The sequence below is a fragment of the Prinia subflava genome, chromosome 1 (genome assembly GCF_021018805.1).
Source record: "Prinia subflava isolate CZ2003 ecotype Zambia chromosome 1, Cam_Psub_1.2, whole genome shotgun sequence".
Taxonomy (NCBI): Eukaryota; Metazoa; Chordata; class Aves; order Passeriformes; family Cisticolidae; genus Prinia; species Prinia subflava.
In genome coordinates, this window is record NC_086247.1 from 106,099,099 (window position 1) to 106,121,880 (window position 22,782).

Here is a 22,782-nt window from a genome sequence, read left to right on the forward strand (position 1 = left end):
AGATTCATAGAGTTTATATTGGAACGGAGTCCTGACTCTATAAGTCAAATGATTGCTGATCCCACCAGAAATATTCAAATTCTTAAAAATTTCATACATATCTATGTCATAGTAATATAATTTTCAAAGAAGAGTGGATGGCAGTATAAATAATGTGTGCAATATCTACAGGGTGAGTTAAACTTTTAAGGAGACAAAGCAATCTCTTAAGTTACTGACAGTATTTTGACTGCCATTCTTTTGAATGCATATTTTGATAATTGTACAAAAACTTTCTCAAAGATAAAAAAGCTTTGCAAATCTGAATCTCTTCATCATCTGAATGAAAGTTATGTTTGATATTTTAAGATGTATCTGTTAAATTTCTCCTTGCCAAAGCTGCTAGAAGACTTTAAAATCAAGAACATATTGAGGAGAAGAAGATGGGCATTAATACATGAAATGTTCCCACGTTTCAGTTTGGGTTTGGATACTTAGGCAACATGAAGAAAGAACTGTCATAAATCCATGCATAATATTTCAATGGAATCTACTGGATCACTTTAACTAAGCACAAAGCAGGGATTGTAATTGGCACACATGAATATGGAACCCAAATAGACAAATAATTAAACCAATCTGACAAAAATGTTACATTGTTTAAGAATGATGTGATGCAATATGAAGGATAATGGTTAAGCAGGAGCAATAACTCAGTATATAAAATTTTACCATACTTAAATAGGCAGAGTCAGAGCTATGGTACCCCGAAAGCAAACTGAAATTTCTCAGACCAGAGCCATATGTGATTCACAGTATTCATAACCCCTGTATGATATTTATCAAGCTCTTTGATTGTGAGCTTCCACCAGACATGTTATGGACTCCTAATGAAACATGAAAGCATTTTTCTGTTTTCAACATTTCTGCTCCTGTCAAAAAATAAACCCACCTAAACTTTCAACTTTGTATTTCTCCCACTGATTGAAAAGCCATTAACTCCAGCAAAGATCTGAGGAAATGAGTTGAATTGATGTATGTGAAATTGCTTTGCTCAAGCAACCTACTCTTTTCTGAGGTTGCTTTTTGGTGTGAAATACAGCATGCCAGGACCCAAAAGACCCTGAGTGCTTAAATAATGCCAGGAAGAACAGTTTTAATGAGTTTTTGAACTAAAAAAGAAGCCAAAGCACATACAGCAATCCTGAAGTATGTTTCTCAGAACTCCTCTCACTGAGGTGACATATAAATTCTGCACTAATTACAACCTCCTACAGGCTAGTGAACCTCAAGCTGAGTTTGTGGCAGTAAAGCAGCTGTAGGTGAAAATGGGCCACGAGGAGAATGCTCAGTCCAGCTTCTGCTGGAGGAATGTCTATAATAACAAATGCCCCATCACAACAGAAATATTTTTTAGGAAGCTCTTTATTGCAGCTTGTTGTATTAAATACAATCGGAACAATAAAGAAAGTATGAGATGGACTTAATTTTTTCTAGACTTCACACTTAAAATCAACAATGTAAGTAAATTACTTTGAATGCCATTCTTTAAAATCTCGGCCTTCAACAGACTCAGACAGCAAAAGTGAAAATACATCAACTCTAGAATAATATTTGTGTTCTTCATGAAGGCCAGCCAAGTTACACTGGACAGGATATGAACTCTCTAGTTTGGCAGGAGGTACATGTTAAGAATAGCTGTTATATAAGAACTGGCTTTATATTTTAGTTCTTCTGATATATTTGAATTAAGCAAATGGACTGGAAAGGACCTTTTAGGTTATTATCCTACCTGTGACAGTAATCATTAGAAGATATTTAGGAAAAGGATAAATAAACAATGCAATTGTTTTTCAAAACCCTGAGGGAACCAATACACCTTAAAAGCCCAGAGCAGTCTCAGCAGGGATGCACACATATCCAGTTGGCCAGTGGGCCCAGGACCCCCATTTGGCTCACATTTGGAACTGCAGAGCTGGACCTACATCACAGCGGATGTGCTGTTAATAGTGTTTTAATCACCTTCCTTGACCCTTGTCCTTTCTTATTCTTTTTAAGGTAGCTACACACAAAACACTTTAGAATCCCGAACTATTGGAAAGGCATACATCTGTTAAAATAATAAAATAAAAAGCATCTACTAAGCATACATAAAGAAACCATTACTAATGTAAAACTCCTAGCAGGCGTTACTTGTTACACCGATATGCTTTGCAATATGGAGGAGCTGGTAACAAAAACTGCCCAACTAAAATTGGGTGGAGTATGAAGAAAACTATATGTGTTTATGTAGTCTTAAATGTAGTGGTTGGGTAGACAAATACATCTAATTATATGAATATCAGTTTTCAGAGACTGTATCTTAATTGTTTAGTCTGCATCCAGCTCTCCAAATAGGAAGTGAATGTTTCTCTCTGCGTGTTCTGGATTAGATGCTCCATGAACAGCATTAGACAAAATATCATGTGCAAACTGAGCCCGAATTGATTCAGGACAGGTCTTCTTTGCCACTTCTGGATCAGATGGACCCATTAGATTCCTCCACTCTTCCACAGCATTTTCCTTTGATAAGACCATTATCACTGATGGACCCCTGTAAAATCAATATAAAGAAACTCTTGCACTATTCTGATATTTTTGAGATGCAGACTTAACTTTAGTGTCAGAAGTACCATGAAGGGTTATAATAACCATCGAACTACCTTAATTTTATTAAGCTGCCTAAATATTAAAATTTGTTTCTGTGTGTTTTGTTTAACGAAAAATCCCATATTTGAAAGGCAAAGAGATTATGATGATCAGATATTTGGATTTCAACTTCTTGTCCAAAAGACGTTCTCACGCAGTAATTTCTGAAGCAAAACAATACATACTGTTTTTATCAGCTATACTAGCAATATTAAGAGGAAGATGCTTATCCTGCATGAGGAGGAAAAGGATCACATTGGAAAGCAGTTCCTTTTTAGGGAAAATAAAATCCAAAATAGAGCCTCCCATAAGTTTGAAAAGAATTGTAAATCTTCCTTTTAAAGGAAGAGTATTCTGTGCTAGAAGCCATTAAACCTGCCAGAAAGAGTGACAGGTTGTAAAATCCTTGCACCAGTTATGGTGTAGCGTGTTTTGTTGGCACTGTAGAAAGTGTGATGTCTACTTACATACCTCAGTACTGTAAACCAAGACACTTACTGTGTCATAAAATTCACCAGCTCATCAAAAAAGGGTTTTCCTTCGTGATGCTTGTAAAACTGTGCAGCCATTTCACGAGTTAAAGCCTGTTCTTTTACCTTTGAGATGCTAAATCCAGCCTCTTTAACTTTTTTCATAATTTCATCTAGGAGAACAACAAACAAGCTCATTTTTGATTGAAATGGTTTAGATGCAAAAAAGGCAAATCCCATACACCCAAACTTTAAAAGTTTCAGAAAATACTTGGTGCCTTTTTCTAAAAAAATCACCAATAGCTATTAGAATTCTTCTTACAATATCAAACCCAATATGAACAACGTAAGAAACACTTCAGCATTCCTCTAAAATAGGCAGAAACCATTGTCACTGTATTATCCATCTTGATGCATGTATCAAACCCAGATTTTAATAAACTGTGCCAATAGCATTCACTGTTATTTCTCTCATTGAACAGAATGAGGACTGTAGTTGTAATGCTGTGTCAAACATCAACTGGTTGGTCAAAATCAAATGTGGATTGTCACAAGAGGGGAAGACAGACTCACAAAATCCAATGATGAATTTGCATTAGAAAGACTACTGAAATTTGTTAGGCCAGAACACAATGGTGCTAAGTAGGGGGTATAGGTAGAGGATTTTTAAAGAGTGGCAGCAAACATCCTTAGGGCAAGATCCTAAATTGTACATAGTGCTCTTTTTTTTTGTGATTTTTTTTCTCCTTATTCCCTTAGACAAACAGTAAGTTAAACCAAGGATGGGAATGCATTTAACTGAGCAATGACCCCTTTTAAGTCAGTAGAAATACCTGTCTGAAGTAAGTAATACAAGTTTGGCAAGTATCTCTCCTTTGACTAATAAAGATTCTGGGCAGGTAGTCTGCCGAAGTGCCTGGCCCTTAAACAGTTTAACTTAGCTAGGAACTCTATTTCTTCAACAGACCACTATTCTAGTGAGGAAAGACATACAGGCAGCTTAAGCAAAAGAAATGTCACATTTGAGATCTTGATCTGAATTATGGAAGCTGTGTAAAAGCATTTCTCTGCACAGAAATTGTACTTCACAGAATCAGAAGAATGCATTTGATGTGATTTACTGCATTGTGCATTGCTAATCTTTTGTAGAAATAATTACATCACTATATATAGTCCATACTTTCTAAATGCCTTTACCTTTATGAGTCTTAGCAGCGTCAGGTTTGATTAATGCAAAGGTTTTTTCCTCAGGGAAGAAGAACTCTAGTTCCTTCTGAGCATCACTGAGCGTAGAACTGCCATGCAGCTGGTTGATAGGTACATTTTCAATCGCATACTGTGCACGCAAACTAAGAGTTGTTAAAAGAGTGAAGTTACTTAGAAGCAAAGCCATTTTGAGCTCTGAACTATACAGAGTCTTAACCCAGGGAATATCAATCACTGTTGATCTGGAAATCTCAAATACGAATCCATCCCAACATTCATGTTGTAATATTTCCAAGAAATACCACTTATTTCTTAATGAAATGGCACTTCTGTCAGCAGCAGGTAAGCTGATACCATTGCAGTTTCCTAGAGCAATATGATAAGCAGGCAGAACAAAGGTAAATGTTCTACTGATGCAAATTTTCAATCAACTTTCCATAGGAAAATCTTAGTGGTATTTCAAGAAAAAATAATGGTGGTATTTCAAGACCCACTCCCCCATTAAGAATGGGTATTACCAACATTTTTTCTCTGACTCAAGAGTTCCCCTTTCACTTCATTGCACTTTTTAAAAATTAGTTTTTAATTTTGTTCAGCAGCCATTATATCTCAAAAAATGCTGCAGTTCCTATGTATAATACACTACTACTTCCAAGGAAAGCTTAAAAAACTGCAGAAATGCATATCTGTTTCCAGATGATGGCACTATAGTTACACTAGTTGGAATGTGGAGTGAGATGAGGAATGTGAAAGTCAGTTGGAAGCTGTGAATGATGCTTTACTTCTGTGACTATTACCTCTCTGGATTTTCCTTAGCCTCTTCAAGAGTCTTTGGGCCTAGTAAACCCCTCCAGTGTGATACAGCATTTTCTCGTGTTAGAGCCAATACAAGAGTTGCACCACTGTACAAGGGGAAAACTAGCATTAAAAAAAATAGACGAAACTCTTGGAACTTTTAAGAAGTAATTTGGTTATATACAGCCCAGATTAGGAAAATGAGCCCAATATTGGAGGACCTTAAAACTGATCCAATTGTTTAAACAGACACAGGCTGATGAAACCTTATGGGGCTTAAATATGAATATAAAATGCAAAGTTACTGTGTTTTGTCACAATGGCTGAGACTAAGAGAAAGACTGATCATGCCCCAACCATGACCTGACTTCAAATGAAGGGAATATCCAAACACAATTTATTTCTCCTTCCCAAGGTATCCAGCACACAGCCTGGTTGAAGATTTCAGAATTCTCCTACAGACAACCTAAATGCAGCCTTTTTAGAGCAGACCTAAACTGTTTTCACCAAAATCAGTGGACTTGGCCAGCAATCTGGAGTAGCTAGTAACTTCTAAAATCTTTGATTTTTTAAATTTCTTGTACTTGGAAATTGTTCCATTATCTGCAGTTATCTGTTCCTGTTTTATCTTTTACTAAACTTTTAGACACATGTGTGTCTTGCAGCCATATATTATCCAGGAAGTGTTCAACACCAGATTGGATGGGACTCTGAGCCACCTGTTCAGGTGGAGGGTGTCCCTGGCCATGGCAGGGGGTTGGAACTGGATGGGCAATAATGACCCCTTCCAACCCAAACCATTCTGTGAGTCTATGATTCAATAATTATTTAATGTCACAATTTCAGTCTTGTCTAATTCTATATAGATTCTACAGATTTACATTTTCCTTTTTCATTCGAGGTACCTGGTCATTTGCTCTAGAAGGACCGGGAAGTAGTCTTGACCAACATGCTCTTTGTAAAATGTACGTACTTGTTCCTCAGATAGAATTATTTCTTTCTGCATTGCTATTTGGAAACCATCATCCTTTATCCTTTTCAGGATGGAATCTGTTAAATATAATGAAATCATGCTGAATTGCCATCCGTTCATTCATTTGCGCACTTGCAGAGAAATTACATAGATTTTTTAATAATGTTAAATCTTTTACGGGTGAATTTGTTTCCTAACTAAAGAACAGGAAACTAATTTAAAGCAACTGCTAGGAGGCATCACTAATTGCCTGGACACTCAAAAAACTGATCCTCGTTGTCTTTAGACATTCTCTTGCTTAAAAACCCTCAGTAGGAATTCCTGGCGGAGAAATATGATACATGTTAGTACCAGCAAAAGAAGGTCTAATGAGTTTGAATAGGTGAAATGTTTATTTAACAAAGTCTTACAAGACCACATGGCTAAGTAAGCAGTATTTGGCATAAGTCAAAATTACCTATAAAATTAATGTGTAATTATCTAAACATGAACTGCAGAACTGCTGCTCTAAGCAACTTGCTAGACAACCATAAGGAAACTAAATTCACAAGGAAAGGTCAAAATTATAGTCTTTCAGCTCTCTGCACAGAACTTTGCTCAAGTACAGGGATTCTCAAGTTAGAAATAAAAATACTATCTGAAATCTAAGAAGAAATGTAAATATATGACTGAGAAGAAAAGTAAACTTGTTTGGATGAAACTTCATGTAAGGGGGTAGTTTTTTAAATTTAATCTGTAAAAACACTCTCTGTTTAGAACTGCCTTTGAGCAGCACTGCCTCATGCAGCATGGAACATCTTGGATTGGATGTTTTTCCCCTTACCACTGATCTATCTTGAGCCTGCTATTAAAGAATATCTGCTACTTTATTATGGTGAGAAATCTAGTCCCCTATACTACATTTGAAAATATGAGCTCTCTCAGAGGTTTTCTAGAAATATTCCATCTACAGAATTTCTTGAAAAATTAACCAAAGGAACAAAATATCATTGACATTTGCATTATCAATATATGAAAACCAGTAACCTCATAACTTTATTCCAGACAAAGATTACTGCTGGCCTAATGCTGGAAAGACAGTATAACCTAAAAAAAAAATCATTAATTGAGTTAGAATTTATAATTCAAAATTGAGAGTATTTATATACCCTTGATAGAAAATACAGTTATTAACACTTACCTCGCCGTTCCTTCAAGAGAGTAGGTCTAATTATGGCCAAAGTCCTTTCAACGTGATGCTCTGCCTCACTTATATGATAATTTGGGAAAAAGAAGGCAAGCTGTCTGCTGGCATCTTCAACACTGTCTTGCACATCACATAAATTTTCCAGACTCTCAGGTTTTGTGAGTCCTGGCAACCTGATGAAACATTAAGTAATACAGTATTTACGTCACTGCTTAGTGTTAACAAGCTGACTTTTTGAAGACGTACTTTCTTAAAATCTAGTGAAACATAAGAATAGAATGCAAAACTAAGTTTTTATTAAATTCAGATTCATGAATATGGTAACATTTCTGAGAAGAGAATTATTAATCTTCTTAAAAAGTGCCTGATCATGTGCTCTGAAGAAGAAATCTCAGCCATGCTGCTTTAACAATTTCCCTCTAGCTTATCCAAAATAGTTTCTCTGTTTCATGAGACAGAATTACTATTGACAAGTGTACAGTGTATAATGAATAATCAATAGAAGTCTTGTGCTTAATTCATGTACAGCATGATCCTAAAAATGATAGCACTACAGAGTTGTTGATAACAGAGACACTTCTCATTGTTTCTGCTTGCCTGTTTGTTTAGCTGTGTAAATAAAATCCTTCTTGGCCACTTGTATAAAAGGCAGTATTTCCCAGCTGTACTAAATTAATGGAGAAAGGGATGCAGCAAGCATTGACAAAAATGTCAATTACTGTAACAAATTCATTTTCAGACAAAGTATTTAAGCTCAGAGTGCTTTAAGTCAATGTCTAAATATAAAACCCGATCCAACATTTGAATTTTTGTAAATACTCTGTTGTCTGAGGCTGTGTATACAACTATCATCCTTAAAATTCTCTGCAAACCCTTGGCATAGAAGAAAAACATATTTCAGGATACCATGGTTGTGAACAGCTAATCCTTACAAATTTTTTGGTATGTTGAAGCAGGGTGGGGACACAAACCCCAGTACTATCCCGTTCTCCACTGGCTTTCACAGTGTTCCCAGGGAGAAGAGCATGCCTCAAGTGTGCCCTGGTCTGCCCTGGGCCATACCTACAGCTTCCCAAGAAACATTTTCACTGGTACTTACTTGTCTGCCTCCACAGGCTCAGCAGAGGTACTTCTTCTGTGTAGATCTTTCCACTGAGGAATAGCACCAGTTGCCTCTTTTTTAGTGATTATCAAAACATGGCACGGTCCAGTCATCATGAATTGAACAAATGCATCAAAGTCAGGCTAAAAAACATAATTTTCCACCCTATGAATTGCAGGAACTCTGAGTTTGTCATCAGAAATAAGACAATTATGCTTTTAAAGTAACTCATGCATTCCTGTTCCAAACTGGCATTCACATACATTCCTCAGAACTCTGATAGACTGTTTGGGAAGATTTTGATCAATCATTTGAGACATTATCAAATGTCTAAAAAAAGTAAATTGATATAAAGAGAGTCATATAACTACTTTAAATAAGTACTAGATGTTCTTCCAGGTAAAAATGCAAATGTCAAGAATGAAGAAAATGATCTAGAAATTCAATGTGATCACTTGCTGTACTTGTAGTACAGCATGTAGTGTGATGTAAGAAACTGCAATAAAGTTCCATGAATAATTTTTGAAACAAAAAGTCATGTAGTTTGCTATAAATGTAGAACACTGAGCTGTTTGCAAGACTTTGTAAGCTTTCTCTTCGTGTGCTTTGCTTGTGCTTTTCTCTTCAGTTTCAACTTTCAGTCTTGTAAAAGTACATTTCCATCAGAAAAATAACTTTTGAAGCTTGTGGTATGAGTTTCTAATTTTTTTTTGTATGTCACCTTTTTCTTGGGGATATCTGTTCTGCTTTTAAATATTTGACTAAATCCATACCAGTCAGCACTATGTCATTGCATATGATAGTCTTTTCCTTTAGTAATACGAGGATGAAGTATTCACATATATCTTTCAATTTGTTGCTTTTCTCTTTCAATTATCTTCATATCTCTGAGTATTCTTAACCCATTTCCCAAGATGAATAGACTTGGAAGAAACAGGATGAAGCACAAAAAACATTCAGTATGATGCGTAAAGTGTGTCTTTGTACTGTGGCAGCTTCAAAATTACTCTTGCTTATGCTAGAAGAACTACCTGTAGCCTGTTAATTTTGGCTGTCCTGGAGCTTCATTATTAAAAAGGAACAATTTTTGCTTCCAGTTTAATCTGAAGTTCTATTACCTTGAGTATCCATTCCCTTGTAAAAGGCAGACTCCAGGAATTCAGCAAGATTTTGGAGTATTAAATCAGGAATAACTTCGCGCACTGAGCACAAAGGAATCAATATGTTTTAACAAAATTATTTTTCAGCTTAAAATTAAACTTAAAGAATGCCAAATAATTGGCCTCAATATGCATAGGGCTCTCTGGAACCATATAGTTCATAGCAGTTTTATTATTCTTCTGTCCTAATGTTGGCAGAGATCTGCTATGGTGTAATAGTGTTGTTTCCTGCTCTCCACAAGATTTAAAAAGTCATGGCGAAGTCCCAGATGACTGAAAAAAGGGGAAACATTGTATACGTCTTTTAAAAAGGCATTAAGGAGGACCCAGGAACTACTGGCCTATCAGCCAGTGCCTGGGAAGACCATGGAACAAATCCTCCTAGAACCTGTGCTAAGGCTTATGGAGGACAAGGAAGCGATTTGGGATTGCCATCACGGCTTCACCAAAGGCAAGTCCTGCCTGACCAACCCAGTGGCCTCTATAATGGCGTGACTTCATCGTGGACAAGGGAGGAGATACAGATGTCATTTGTCTGGACTTCTGTAAAGCCCTTGACATGGTACCCCACAACATCCTTCTCTCTAAAGTGGAGAGAAATGGTTTTGGTTGCTGTTCAGCAGATAAGGAGTTGGTTGGACAGTTGCATCCAGAGGGTAGTGGTCAGAGGCTTGGAGTCCCAATGGACATCAATGACAAGTGGTGTCCTCTGGGGTTCATACTGTGCACCAGGACTGTTTAATATCTTCATTAATGACATAAGTGAAGGCTTGAGTGCACCTGCAGCAAGTTTGCAGATGACACCAAGCTGTCACACCCAAAGGACAGGATGCCATGCAGAGGAACCTGCACAAGGATGGGGCCCATGAGCATTGAGCATTAACAAGAACAAGCACAAGGTGCTGCACCTGGCTCAGGACAACACCCGGTATCAGTAGAGCCTGGGGGATGAACTGATTGAGAACAGCCCTGGGAAGAAGGACATGGGGGTGCTGGTGGATGAGGGGCTGGAGATGACCCAGCTATGTGCACTTGCTGCCCAGAAAGCCAAACGTGTCCTGGGCTGCATCCAAAGCAGTGTGGGCAGCAGGGCAAGGGAGGGGATTCTGTCCCTCTGCTCTGCTCTGGTGAGACCCCTGAGCACCTGCAGTGCTGCATCCAGCTCTGGGGTGCCAGCACAGGAAGGACATGGAACTGTTGGAATGAGTCCAGAGGAGGCCACCAAGGAAATTGGAGGGATAGAGCAGGTCTCCTAGGAGGAAAGGCTGAGAGAATTTGGATTGTTGAGTTTGGCCTGCAGAAGAGAAGGCTCTGAGGTCACCAACTGAAGCTTTCCAGTACCTGAAGGGAGTCTACAAGAAAGATGGAGAGGGACTATTTACAAAAGCACGTAGTGACGGGACAAGAGAGGATGGTTTTACATTGAAAGAGTAGATTTAGATCAGAAGAAACTCTTTACTGTGAAGGTGGTAAGGAATAGGAATAGGTTGCCCAGAGAAGTTGTGAATGTCTGATCCCTGGAGCTATGTTCAAGGCCAGGCTGGAGAGGGCTCTGAGTAACATGTTCTAGTGGAAAGGGTCACTGCTCTTGGAACCGGATGATCTTTAAGGTCCCTTCCAGCCCAAGCCATTTTGTGATTCTATGATTCTATGATATATCAAACTCTGCATGCCTTGTCTGTCTTTGTTCTTCCCATGTCTACCTCTACACTTAGCTAATCTCAAATTTGGCTGCCATTCCCATGAAGACGAGTTACTTTTACCTCTATTTCAAAACTGCCTCTGTCTAACCTACAATCCCAGCTTTGCAAAAATCAAGCTCTTCATGGTTTCTTATAAGATGTCCCTGTTACTTCCTTTCTAAACCATAGTGCAGCCATCTAGTGATTGTTATCAGTTTTCTTTCTTCTCCCTGACAGTAGGAGACATCTTATTCTTATTCATTTGGAATGCCACAGGAACACCTTTCCACTTTCTCCTTCAGATTAGGCAAACCCTTTCACTGCTCTCTCTAGTACTATCAAACAAACTATTTGTCTTCATATAATTCCAGCCTCTGTCTATCTTACACATATAGCAGAATGTATAAATATTTGCTAAGCAGCTTCATTTCTTTTTGTCTCAGATCTTTCATAAGAGTTAATTTTAGCTATCACACTGCTGGAAAATATGACCATATCCAGGTGCTAGTTTGCTAGACCACTGCCATTTAATGGAGGACAGCCTAATTTATGATTTTCTTGAACTTTATATTTGTCTTTAGCTATTTTTGTCCCCTAATATAGGACAAGGCTCAAAAAAGTAGATTTTGGCTGAGATGCTTTCCCTTTCTGCCTGTGCACATGTTTATTCCCAGAACTACCCCATGATAAAATCTGGAAAGAAATAAAAAATATAATGTGTAATCTCATTTATTTTCTGGCTGGAAAAAGATATGTCAAATAGATACTGTCACATAGATGACATTGGGTTTTGGGTTTGTGCCACATTTCAGCACCTAATAGCCAAGACTGAGTAATTGCAGAAATAATCTATACAGCACTCTAGTTTTCTTTCCTACGAAGGTCACTGGGCCTGTGATAACATGTTTTAAAATCAGTATAATCAGTATAATTTTATTTTGATAAATAGTGTTATGAATTTAGCTCTGTGTCTAAGGTCCATGCAGATTTAGATAACAAACAGAAGAACAAAATCTTTTAGTATTTAGTTGGAGGTCAGTTTAAATTGGGTGGAATATTAGATTGCTACATAGTGATATTTACATGAGTTAGTGAAAGAAAAGGGAGAGACAATATCTCTATTTTATGTACTAAATCTACATTTATTCAGTTCTTCAATATACTTAAACTTTACCATACAGAGTTTTGCAAGCACATCTGGTAACAATTATATGTTTTACCTGTTCCTTTCATATAGGTTTTTAATTTGTTTTTACCTCTTTTGCATTCCGGGCATAAAATACTCTGATTTGCTCTTCAGTAAGCATTCTCTCCTCATCTGCTTCAATGCCAAATCCTGCAACTTTAATCTGCAATTATTCAGTTATTACCCTCAGACATTTGAAAATGGACATGTACAAAATTTTTTGTACATGGACATGTACAAAAAATGTTATTGTAAATCTAAAGATTGATTGGTTTTGGAAGCTATCTTAAATTTAAAATTCTCTGAAATTTACAAAGTATAACTGTTGTCTTTGGCTTAACTGAACTTCCAGCCTTTCAAAGCACTTCACTAAATTTGGGATTACAGTACCCCGAAGTTAATGTTTGAGAAAAAATATTGTGCACTTCAATGTATGTAATGCATTCATTCAGTAGTTAATAAACCCTTTTATTTCACATTGAATAAACTCCTTTGGATCACTGTGAGTTGTTAACATGCAACTTAAGTTGCAAGATATAAATTATATTGTAACCATAGTAGTCACATAAATATGCACTTGTTAGCAGTTGTTATATTAGGCTAAACTACTTGGCTTTGGGAACAGCAAATAAAGAAAAATGAAATCTACTTTATGATTTTCTGTTTTACTGCACTAAATGCAAGCATTTGTAAATGATGCACACATATGACTTTAATCAAAGTTTCCAGTCCATTGGTATGAGGTTTGTACCTCATATATATACACTGATATTTTACCAGCAAAGGCAGTATCCAGCCCCAGTGCTGATGGTACACCAATATTAACCTGTGTACCAGCACTCTGCTCTTTGAAAGCCCCTGTGGTGCTGCTGAGTGTTTTCAGCCTGCCCAACAAGGCTGACTGTGGAGGAACCAGTGCTGGAAAACACAAGCCAAGTAGCAGCTGCTCCAGCTAAATTGTTTTCAAGCATTGCCTTTTTTTTTTTTCCTTTCCTTTTTTTTTTTTTCTTTTTTCCCCTTTAGTGAGCTTCCTTCCTTTCCAGCTATGGTAGAGTAATTGCAGAAACAACGCAGAGCACTCTGATTCCCTTTCCTGCAAAGGTCACTGTCCCTGTCACAACACTTTTTAAAATTCTTCTAATTTGGGCTTGATATATATTGTTATAAAGCTTTTTAATTTTTATTTATTTATTTATTTATTTATTTATTTTAGTAACAGAAGCAATATAAATCAATGTCTAACCTCTGCTGGCATAGAATATTAAAGCAATAATACAAAATTGAATGTCATATTGTTTCAGGTAAAATTATTGTGTTTTTATCATCCTTAGCAGAGAAGCTTTATTGTATTCCAAAGCCTGGGCATAAATTAGGATCTACTTGACCTTACACTTTGCTATTATGCCTCTTAAATAAATACAATTAATTAATATTTTAGAATTCTCTTTACCTTTTTTTTAATTTCTTCTACACGTCCAGCTAAGACATCATCAGGTTTTATAATTCCAACAGAATAAGTGAGTACTTCTGAAAAAGGGAAAAAATAATGTGCTAAGTAATACATTCATCAAAATAAAGGGAATCATTTTTACTGGACCTGAAGATTACAGTTAAGCATTTGTCTGTAACTCTGTCAGAGCCCAAAAACTGTAGAAGAATTTAAGATAGTGATAATGCAAACTACTACTTGTTACTAATACCAGAAACACTTCAGCATGTGTTAAGGAAAATATTACCACCAAATGTTAGTATATTACAGTGTGTGAGAGATCCCCTAACCTGAAGCTGCATCTCACCTAAAGCTCTGTTTTCTGATTTTCTAACATGTTTAGGTTTTGGGTATTAGTGTGAAGTCTGTAGATAGTTGCTAAATGATAATACTGTACTTCTAAGTCTCATAGGGTTTATGAGAAAAAATACAGGCTAAAGCTGAGGTCAGGAATATATCAGTTGAACCATATAATTAGAAAAAAACCCCAAAACATGAAGAGGTAGGAAAAGAGATGACATGACTGTGACCTAATGCCTCTCACAGGGAAAAAAAAAAAAAAAAAGCAAGATCAAGAAGGAGAGGATGGAGGTGTTTGTTTCATCTCAGGGTTGTAGAATGGTATTCTCTGCATAGATGAAGCAGTAGGAACATTCTGTAGCCACAGATAACAATGAAAATAGAAAAGATGTACACCTCAGCTAATGACAAACCTGAGATAAATCACAGACAGGACTTTTAGACAGGATGGTGCTTATTTTTCAACCTTTTGGGAAGCTTATCCTGCTACTGTGGTTTTATGTTCTTATATAAAGCTGTTATTTTATATAGTCAAGTGAAAGAGCAGTCTGAGATAGAAGGCATGCCATTTCTTCACAGATTAACTCTTCCAATCCTCCCAGGTTAGCCCCATCTTAGTATTCCACCTCAACAGGAGTGCACAGCTCACACAGAGACTGTGTAGAAGTGACTTTCAGACCTTAACTTTACACAGGAGAATTCCCTGGCACATATCACTTCTGCCTAAAGTCTGAAGATTCCCAGTGTGGGGGTGAAAATATTGATGATGACAGTCCCATACATCAATTCCATACAGAAGAAGCTCAAACATAGCATTTCATTAACCCTACCAAAGGAAGGTCTATTAGTGCTAGACATAGACAATTATTAATCAGAAGACATTTGTTCTCTTTCTTTCCCTTAACATTTCTAAAATAAATCAAATATATTTACCCTGTACAACCTCCTCAGCAGACCCTTCTGAACCTTCTTCTGGAAAAACGATTTCTTGTACCTAAGGTAATTGCAAATGGAGTAAAAGTACACCATCAGTGCAAAAGTAAAGTCACCAAACACAGCTTTCACATCTTTACAACACATTTATCTTAACGTAAGGATGGATTCGCTACCCTGGAAAACAAGCAATTCTATTAAGAACTGTTGGTCAGTCTGATTTTCCTTAACTGAGTTTCAGTTTGTTAAAAAGCTCTTTTTACTCTAAGTGGAGTTCTTTCATCTCCATTATAACAAAACAAGCAATGAGACATGATTATTTCCCATGTCTTTGTTTCATATGATGCAGTTCCTAAGTTATATATTAAAAATACTCAGCCCTGAAAGAAAAAACATAACTAAAACTTTTATGAACTAGTTGCATTTTGTCCATCTCTCCATTTCTTACATTGCTAGGCTAACTTCTAAATTTGTTGAGTTTTTATAAGGTACCATAATGGAAATTTGGAGGTTCTGGGGAGAACAAGCAACAAGGGAGAATTAAATCTGCTACTATGGTGAATGATCCCAACTGTGGGATCTTTCACAGTGCAGGCTATTGAGGTCAGACTGAGCTGTCTGTATGTCCTCACGTTACCTGGAAGTCAGGAGTCAAAGGTGATAGAATAAACTTGTTGAAGTTTTTTTTTTGTCCAGCAAACTGGATTCATTGGGTACTGAAGCAAACTGATTTAGTGAAAGGTGAGACTGCCTGTGGCAGGAGCATTTGGACTAGATGATCTTTAAAAGTCTTAGAACCCAGATAATTTTACTTGATTTCTAAAAAAAAAATGCGCATCATATATATTACTTTATTGTTAGGACAAAAATACAAAAATCCCCGTTATCTAAACACTATCATAGACATTTAGAGAAACAGTGTAAGTGTAATAAAAATACCCATTTATGCATAAATATCTGGCTTGTGAGTACCTCAGCACGTTCCTTCTCTCCAGCTGCAATTTTCCTCTCTTCTTGCACTAAGTCTGTTACTATCTTAGTTATGAGAGGAGCATTTACACCTTTCACCATTGCAATAATTTTACCCTGCTGTTGAAGAGAAAATAACGTTCTCAGTGAGTTTTTATCACCTAATTTACACATTCACTTGAATTTTTGAAACATGCATTATCTTCTATTTTTTTCCAGCTACAGGATCATTTCCTCCACCCACTGAAGGGAATACCAAAGCTGCTACTTGCCTCTGTTATTTCAGAATGAAACTTTTGTACATTTCCTTCTTTACCAAATTTTCTATATTTGTGTCTAGGCTCAATACTAATAATACAGTTGGAAGCAAATACAAATATGGATTTTACTTGTTCTTAATTTCTGTAACATGGAGTTTTCTATCTTTTTTCTGAGTGTGTGACTTTTCAGTGCATTCTCTACTACACTCTAGCACAGTAGCTAATGAAGCTAACGGTGACCAAAAATAGTGCTAACATGTCTAGGCAGCATTCAGATTCAAACCAGAAATTGTCCTGAAAGTATCATTACCCTTGGTCCTGGCTTATGGAAATTCAAATCCTGGCATCCTCAAGTTAAAGCAAACCTCACCTCCTCTTAAGAGAGCAGTGCTCTACAACTGTGTCCTAGGAGAACCAGCTTTCTGTGTCCCATCAGTGATAGTAATAAATATGTGATTAATTGCTACAGTTCCTCAACTGTGAAAACACTATTTTATTTGTTTTCTTAAAAATCTTATAATGCCATGAAATGTAAGCTCTCTTTCCGTGATGAAAAGTGTGGACAAAATAATCATTTCAGTGTAACCACATGTAGGCACTTTATGTAAGGCAGACTTACCTGGATTTCTCACTAACTACCAAAACAATGACTACTACAATACTTCTGTGGCTGTATATGCAACAGCCACAACAAAAATCTGCTTGAGAACCACCAGATTCGGGCATGGGAAACAGCACGAGCAAACAACAGTAGATAGTACCTGTGGGCCTGACACTGGTCTGAATTTAGGCTTCAGGCTCTGCCAGTATCTGTGTGAAAGGCAAGCGAGCAACTTTCTCATGTTAGCCTGAGAAATCTAAAGGAGGAATTCAAACAAACCTTGGGAAGTGAGAAACCATCCGCAGGTGGTGTTTTTCCAACGTGTTTACTGGAAAGAAATGTTTATTAAAGGGTGTAGATGCTGAATAACCAATCATGTTCTTTGTACCGAACTACTCGATAAAAGTAGAATTTAGAAGAATAAAGTTTGCTCTCATTTTTACCATCCTGGAGAGTCATGTTGTTATTTCTGTGCTGTCCGAAAACCATAACAAGTACCATCCTACTTAATGTAAAATGTAAATATAGCATTTGTATAGCTTCACATCTATTTTAAAATCTATTGGAAAGTTAAAGGCAGAAGTAGGCAGCACATCAGAAGAAACTGATGTAATGTACTTACAACACCAAAAAGAAACACAGGTTCACAGCTCTTCCTAAATGGTTTCAGAGTTTCGACGCTATCAGCCTCTGCCTGAAGTCAGACAAAAAAGATTATTTGTTTACATAAGTGTGTATGCATATGCATATATAAAGGAAACCTTTTTACTCACAGGAGAACCCCACTCTTAAATACTTTGGTGTTGCAAACTCAAACTGCAGTCCTAAACACAACTAACAGTCCTTGTAATGATGAAGAAAGAACCACTTTGGAAACGTGGGATTGTCCTCCCTTTGTATTACAGCAGTTTATCATGGAAATATGTCTTCTCTTGATACAATTTCTCAAGTAGGTTATAATAACATATCTAAATGAAGAATTAGCCCATGTAGTCTAGATGGAAGAGATTATCCAGTGTATTAATTTTTTTGTGAAATGTGGTCAACTGTATGAAAGCACGTGAGATAGCTTTGGAACATAACTCCCTGCGTTTTTTATGGATAAAACAATCATGTTTTTTTCTGAAAAGTTCTTTCATCATGGAATTTAAAGTTTTCACTAATGTGAAGAAGGATGAACTTGGTCAACATCTTGGATAAACTGAGACTGTGAAACAAATTTATCTACTTTAAAGGTGAGATATAATGCACTCATATATATATACTGCTGGTGTAAACAAATATTTTTACTACTACAGTTTTGTGTTTTTTTTTTTTTAACTCCCCCTTTTTGTTCTTTTAAAAATGAAATACAAGGTACTACTAGCAAAAAAAGGTGCAACAGTTTTTCTGGGATATAAGAATTTTAAATGCAATGGTTCATAGTACAGAGATCTAAAAGTAGAAGTTCAAAAGTCTGGCTTTTGAATATTTCTACAATCTCATCAAGGAAAAAAAATGTTGTGGCATGTCAGCTCTTTTTTTATCATAGTTTCCTACATATTTATTACCATTTCTAATCTACTTCTAAACAAAGTCTTATGAGGACATATACAGGGAAAGCAACCAGGCCAAAATTATGGCAATTCAGTATAAGGACAGTAAAATGAAAGCTCTGCATATGCAGATCAGAAGATATATTTAAATCAAAATGTAAATACAGTCCCACACAGGATTTGTGTCCTTACCGCCACAAATTGTAGAATATTTTCTTCACTAAAGTCGATCCTCAGCTTTCTGAATAAATTCGTCACAGCTTTGCAAGGACCACACCAAGCTTGATATACATCTATCACTAAAATGTAATAGTTTGGAATTACAAACAGATGACTTGAGGAACTTATAAAATGAGACGTTTATGTTTGGGTTGAAACAGCACTGGGAAGGCTGTTCACATGGATCTCTCAGTCCTCTTCTGGTCAATGAATGTACCATGAATACATCAATGGATTCAGTGGATACATTAGTGGATACATACTCCTTAATTTCAATTACTTTTGACTTTGGAAACCTACTTCAGAATGCTATTTGAGATAATTAATCCAAATAGCAACTTTTCTCTCATATTCCTTTTTTTTTTTTTTTCTCTTTTTCTTTTCCCACTTGGTTTTCATGCTTGTCTAGACCTTTATTCTAAACAATTTCCACCTCCCTAAGCCTTTGCCTGTTACTATCCCTCTGTAGATATGATCCCACTACAGATTTGCTCCTTTCACCAAAAACCAGTTCCTAGGAGACATAGGAGACATAGTTGTTGGACTAAGTGAACTGAAAACTTAGAATAATGCATGTCATAGAACGTGCACCCTCTAGAGTGCTGCAGTAATTATTTAGTCTGTGCAAGATTTTACACACAAAATCTTCCAGCTCCCTACCATGGAGTACACCATGTTGGAAAGGCATTTTCTAAATATTGGTGTATAGCAGTATATAAAAATAAAATTTAGATAAATATGCTTTTGATGAGTATTTATCATATAAGATACTATGTGTTCATAATAGGAATATATGATCCTATAAGTCTTTTCCAACTGAAAGGATTCTATGATTCAAAGCCTCTATGATACACCTTTATAAATATTTATTAATATAGCCATTCTTTAAAATATATGGCACTAGTTTTCTAGAGTATCTATTAAGGATAATATATAAATAAGAAAACCTGCACATATGTCCATGAAAGATTAGAAAGAAAATATCAGCTGTTAATACCTACTATACCCTTTGTCAGCAGCATTTCATCCCACTGGTCTTGATTGTTTATTATGGTCTGAAACAAAATTAATTAACATTTTAACATTCTAAAAAGGCAGAAAAAGCATCTATTTCTCTCTGAAGTTGTTTAAGTAATTAGGATTTATACCTGGAGCTGGACTTCTTTCTTCTTGCCTGCCATTTCCCTGTGATTATAGAAAAATATTAAAATCCAAAGCACTTTTTAGGTTTTTTAAAAGACCATGTGACACACAGAACTGATTTTTATGGTTCTCAAAATATCACTGCTTTCTGATTCCCTCAGCAATTAACTCAACTGAAGCCCCTACAATGGTGGTAGTTCCACCTTGGAATTTTGTGGGAAACACACAATTTGTTTGCAAAACTCACATGGCACAAGAAACAGAAGAAAATTTAGTATCTTAATCTGTTAGGATGTTCAAAACTTTTGACCTCAACAATCTTTCAAGCTTACAATCACTCTTCTCAGAATAGCCAGACACTTTGATGGGATGACAGCTGCAGTAACACTGGACCATTTCAGAAAAATATTGATTAAAAAACTTCAACTCTAATAACATCAAATCAGCTTTCCTGTCTGCTGGGATACATAAAAAACAATGACATATTTGTGCCCCATAACTAAACTCCCAGACTGAATCCTGGTACATTCATCATTCTGTCACTGGTAAATGCTATTCTTCATATATTTATGATAGACAATTAACTGTGAACTGGACAGAGCAACAATCTCAGTAAAGATACATGTGTGAATGGAGTTTGACTTCAGCATGAGCAGCTTGACTTTCTAGAGTTCTTGGTTAAGGTGGTGGTCTTTGCCTCAGGGAAAATGATAGTGCCCCCATGAATGTGACCTCCTCTGGCACTGTTATTTGAGAAGTCAACCAGCAAATGTGTCCAGAGTTTGAACTATCCCGATACACTCACCAAAGCTGTTCCCTTCAGGTCAGGGACTAAGGCATAGAAGCCAATATGAAAGCTCTTACCCTCATGCTTGTTTTACATTTCATGTGAAGTGTTGTTAAGGATAAAATTTTGGATGCAGCCTTTCTTCAAATCCTTTAAACCAGGTAGTGGTACAAAGAGTGGTATTAATTCTTATCCTTTAAAGACTCAAAGGAAATGATGGATGATGCTTTACTACTGACAGTAGAAGCAACTGGCAGATGGAAATATGTCATATTATTAGGAAATCTTCACCAAAATAACCTATCTTTCATTTTTACCTTCTGTCACTGAGCAATGACAATCAATTCTTTGCAAGACCAGTTCTGCAAAACATAAACCAATACATGAAAATGGTCTATACACCCCAGTCATTCTACACGTGATCCCCAACTAAAAGTATGCAGTCATACACACTCAGATGGCAAAGCAAAGCACCACAGAACAGACACGTGCTGCTGTATGAAAATATACAAATGTGCACATTAGTCTGGCATAGCAGCTGTATGTGACAGACGTGTGAAGGCTACACTCGCCATCTATACTTTCAAATAAAATTTTCACATAACATTCTCTCAGTAATGCAGTCAGTACTATACTGATTAAACGTGAACAGACAAGCATGTTTTCTCCTTTGTCCATGATACGGTCAACATGCTGCTCTAACCTTTACAAAAGGCATTTTTCTATCCATATGGATGGATTTTTCTATCAACATGGATGTGCAAACTCTGGATCTCTTACTACACTCTTTACAACAAAACTGCTTCTTTGAGCTACTCAGGCATAAGAACAGACCTGGGTGCACACTCAGATACACTGTCAAACTGATATGCAGTCTTTGCAGACAGCCATGCAACGTCTTAGCATGAACCCTTATCATGCATATACACGAGGACACCCAAGAGCTTGTGAGATTTTGACATACTGCCGTGTGTATGTGCATACAGGCACATAACACCCTAAGCATAAGCTCAGGGTCTCTGTGAGTTCCTAGGTGGCACTCTAGTGGGTCATCTGCCCCCCCCACCCACACACACACAGAGAAAAGTGTAAGTGAACAAATGCACAGACTCACAGGCCAGTTCAGGGCCGACAGTGCTACACAACGGGTGAGGTAACCAGGAAGAGCTCCCAGACACTCGTGTGCCCCTGTGGTTTGACACACAGCCTCCACAGTAAGCACACCACGGCACAGTGGCTGGGGTACCACTCAGCCCTGAGGTGGGAGTCCACCCAGGAGCACACGGGCCCTCTCCTGGAGCAGCCGCTGGCCTGGGGACACTCAGTGGCCACCCAATGGCCACCCCTCAACGGCCCTAATGGCCTCCCTGTCCTGTATCCGGGCCAGCCCCACCTCTGCTCCATCTCCATGGGTGATTTCCCCCCATAACACCATTTTAGCAGTCTGGGGTTGCACAGGCAGCTGAGATACAGGCATGCTGAGACGGAAATGGGGAGGGAGCTGGGGAGGGAAAGGTTGGGAGGAAGTGTCGCCATTTCCTGTTCTCTTTACCCCAGGGAGAGTCAACCTTATCCTTTTAACGTGTGAGAAAATTAGTCTTGGCACCTAATTAGTGATCTGCCTTCACTAGGTATTGCCTGCAAATGGTGAGACAATGGAGACTAAAAGAGGAAGCTTTTAGTGGTGGTCTTGGTGACCAAAAGAGGGTCTCAAAAGCCAAACAGTGGCGACTGCCCATGCTCATAAACTGTCAGTGCAGGTCTGTCATTACACTTTGCAGAACAAAGTTACCATTTTAAAGATGCACATTTGCATCTCAGAAGCCCCCAAAAAGTCACAGAAGATAAGGGCAAACTTATTCATACACATAGAAAGCACAATTGGTCCAGAGTACAGTGGGGCTATTATGATGTATAAACTCTTACAGGCATTGCAACTGGTGGGAATTTCTTTGTGAAGGTAAAGGCCTGAGAACGTTCACAAATCAAACATTGGTGTCTCTAAACTGCACACATTTCACATAGGCATGTTGTTGCAGCGCTATAAATTGTCTGTGCATCTAACTTATTTTTGAAACCCTGCCCAGGCATACTATGTGTTGTCATGTGTGTCTACCAC

General features: G+C 37.3%; 1 protein-coding gene across 1 annotated transcript; it reads right to left on the minus strand.

Moving 5' to 3' along the window:
• Positions 1–2,349: 2,349 nt before the first annotated feature.
• Positions 2,350–19,914, minus strand: NME8 (NME/NM23 family member 8). The gene is made up of 15 exons (XM_063420335.1): positions 19,882–19,914; positions 19,731–19,788; positions 18,707–18,813; positions 17,602–17,673; positions 16,122–16,238; positions 15,150–15,210; positions 13,878–13,954; positions 12,498–12,590; positions 8,397–8,542; positions 7,292–7,470; positions 6,044–6,188; positions 5,141–5,245; positions 4,335–4,486; positions 3,166–3,310; positions 2,350–2,572 (listed from the first exon to the last, which is right to left on the minus strand). Exons 1-15 carry the CDS (start codon positions 19,912–19,914, stop codon positions 2,350–2,352), a joined length of 1,713 nt encoding a protein of 570 aa, XP_063276405.1.
• Positions 19,915–22,782: the final 2,868 nt, after the last annotated feature.

Coding starts and splice junctions, on each gene's coding strand:
- NME8 (XM_063420335.1), bottom strand. CDS start 19,914: ATGGCAGGCAAGAAGAAAGAAGTCCAGCTCCAG. Junction 15,211..16,121: donor GAGAGAAGGAACGTGCTGAG/GTACTCACAAGC, acceptor CAATTACCTTAG/GTACAAGAAATCGTTTTTCC. Junction 12,591..13,877: donor TAGAAGAAATTAAAAAAAAG/GTAAAGAGAATT, acceptor GAATAATTGCAG/ATTAAAGTTGCAGGATTTGG.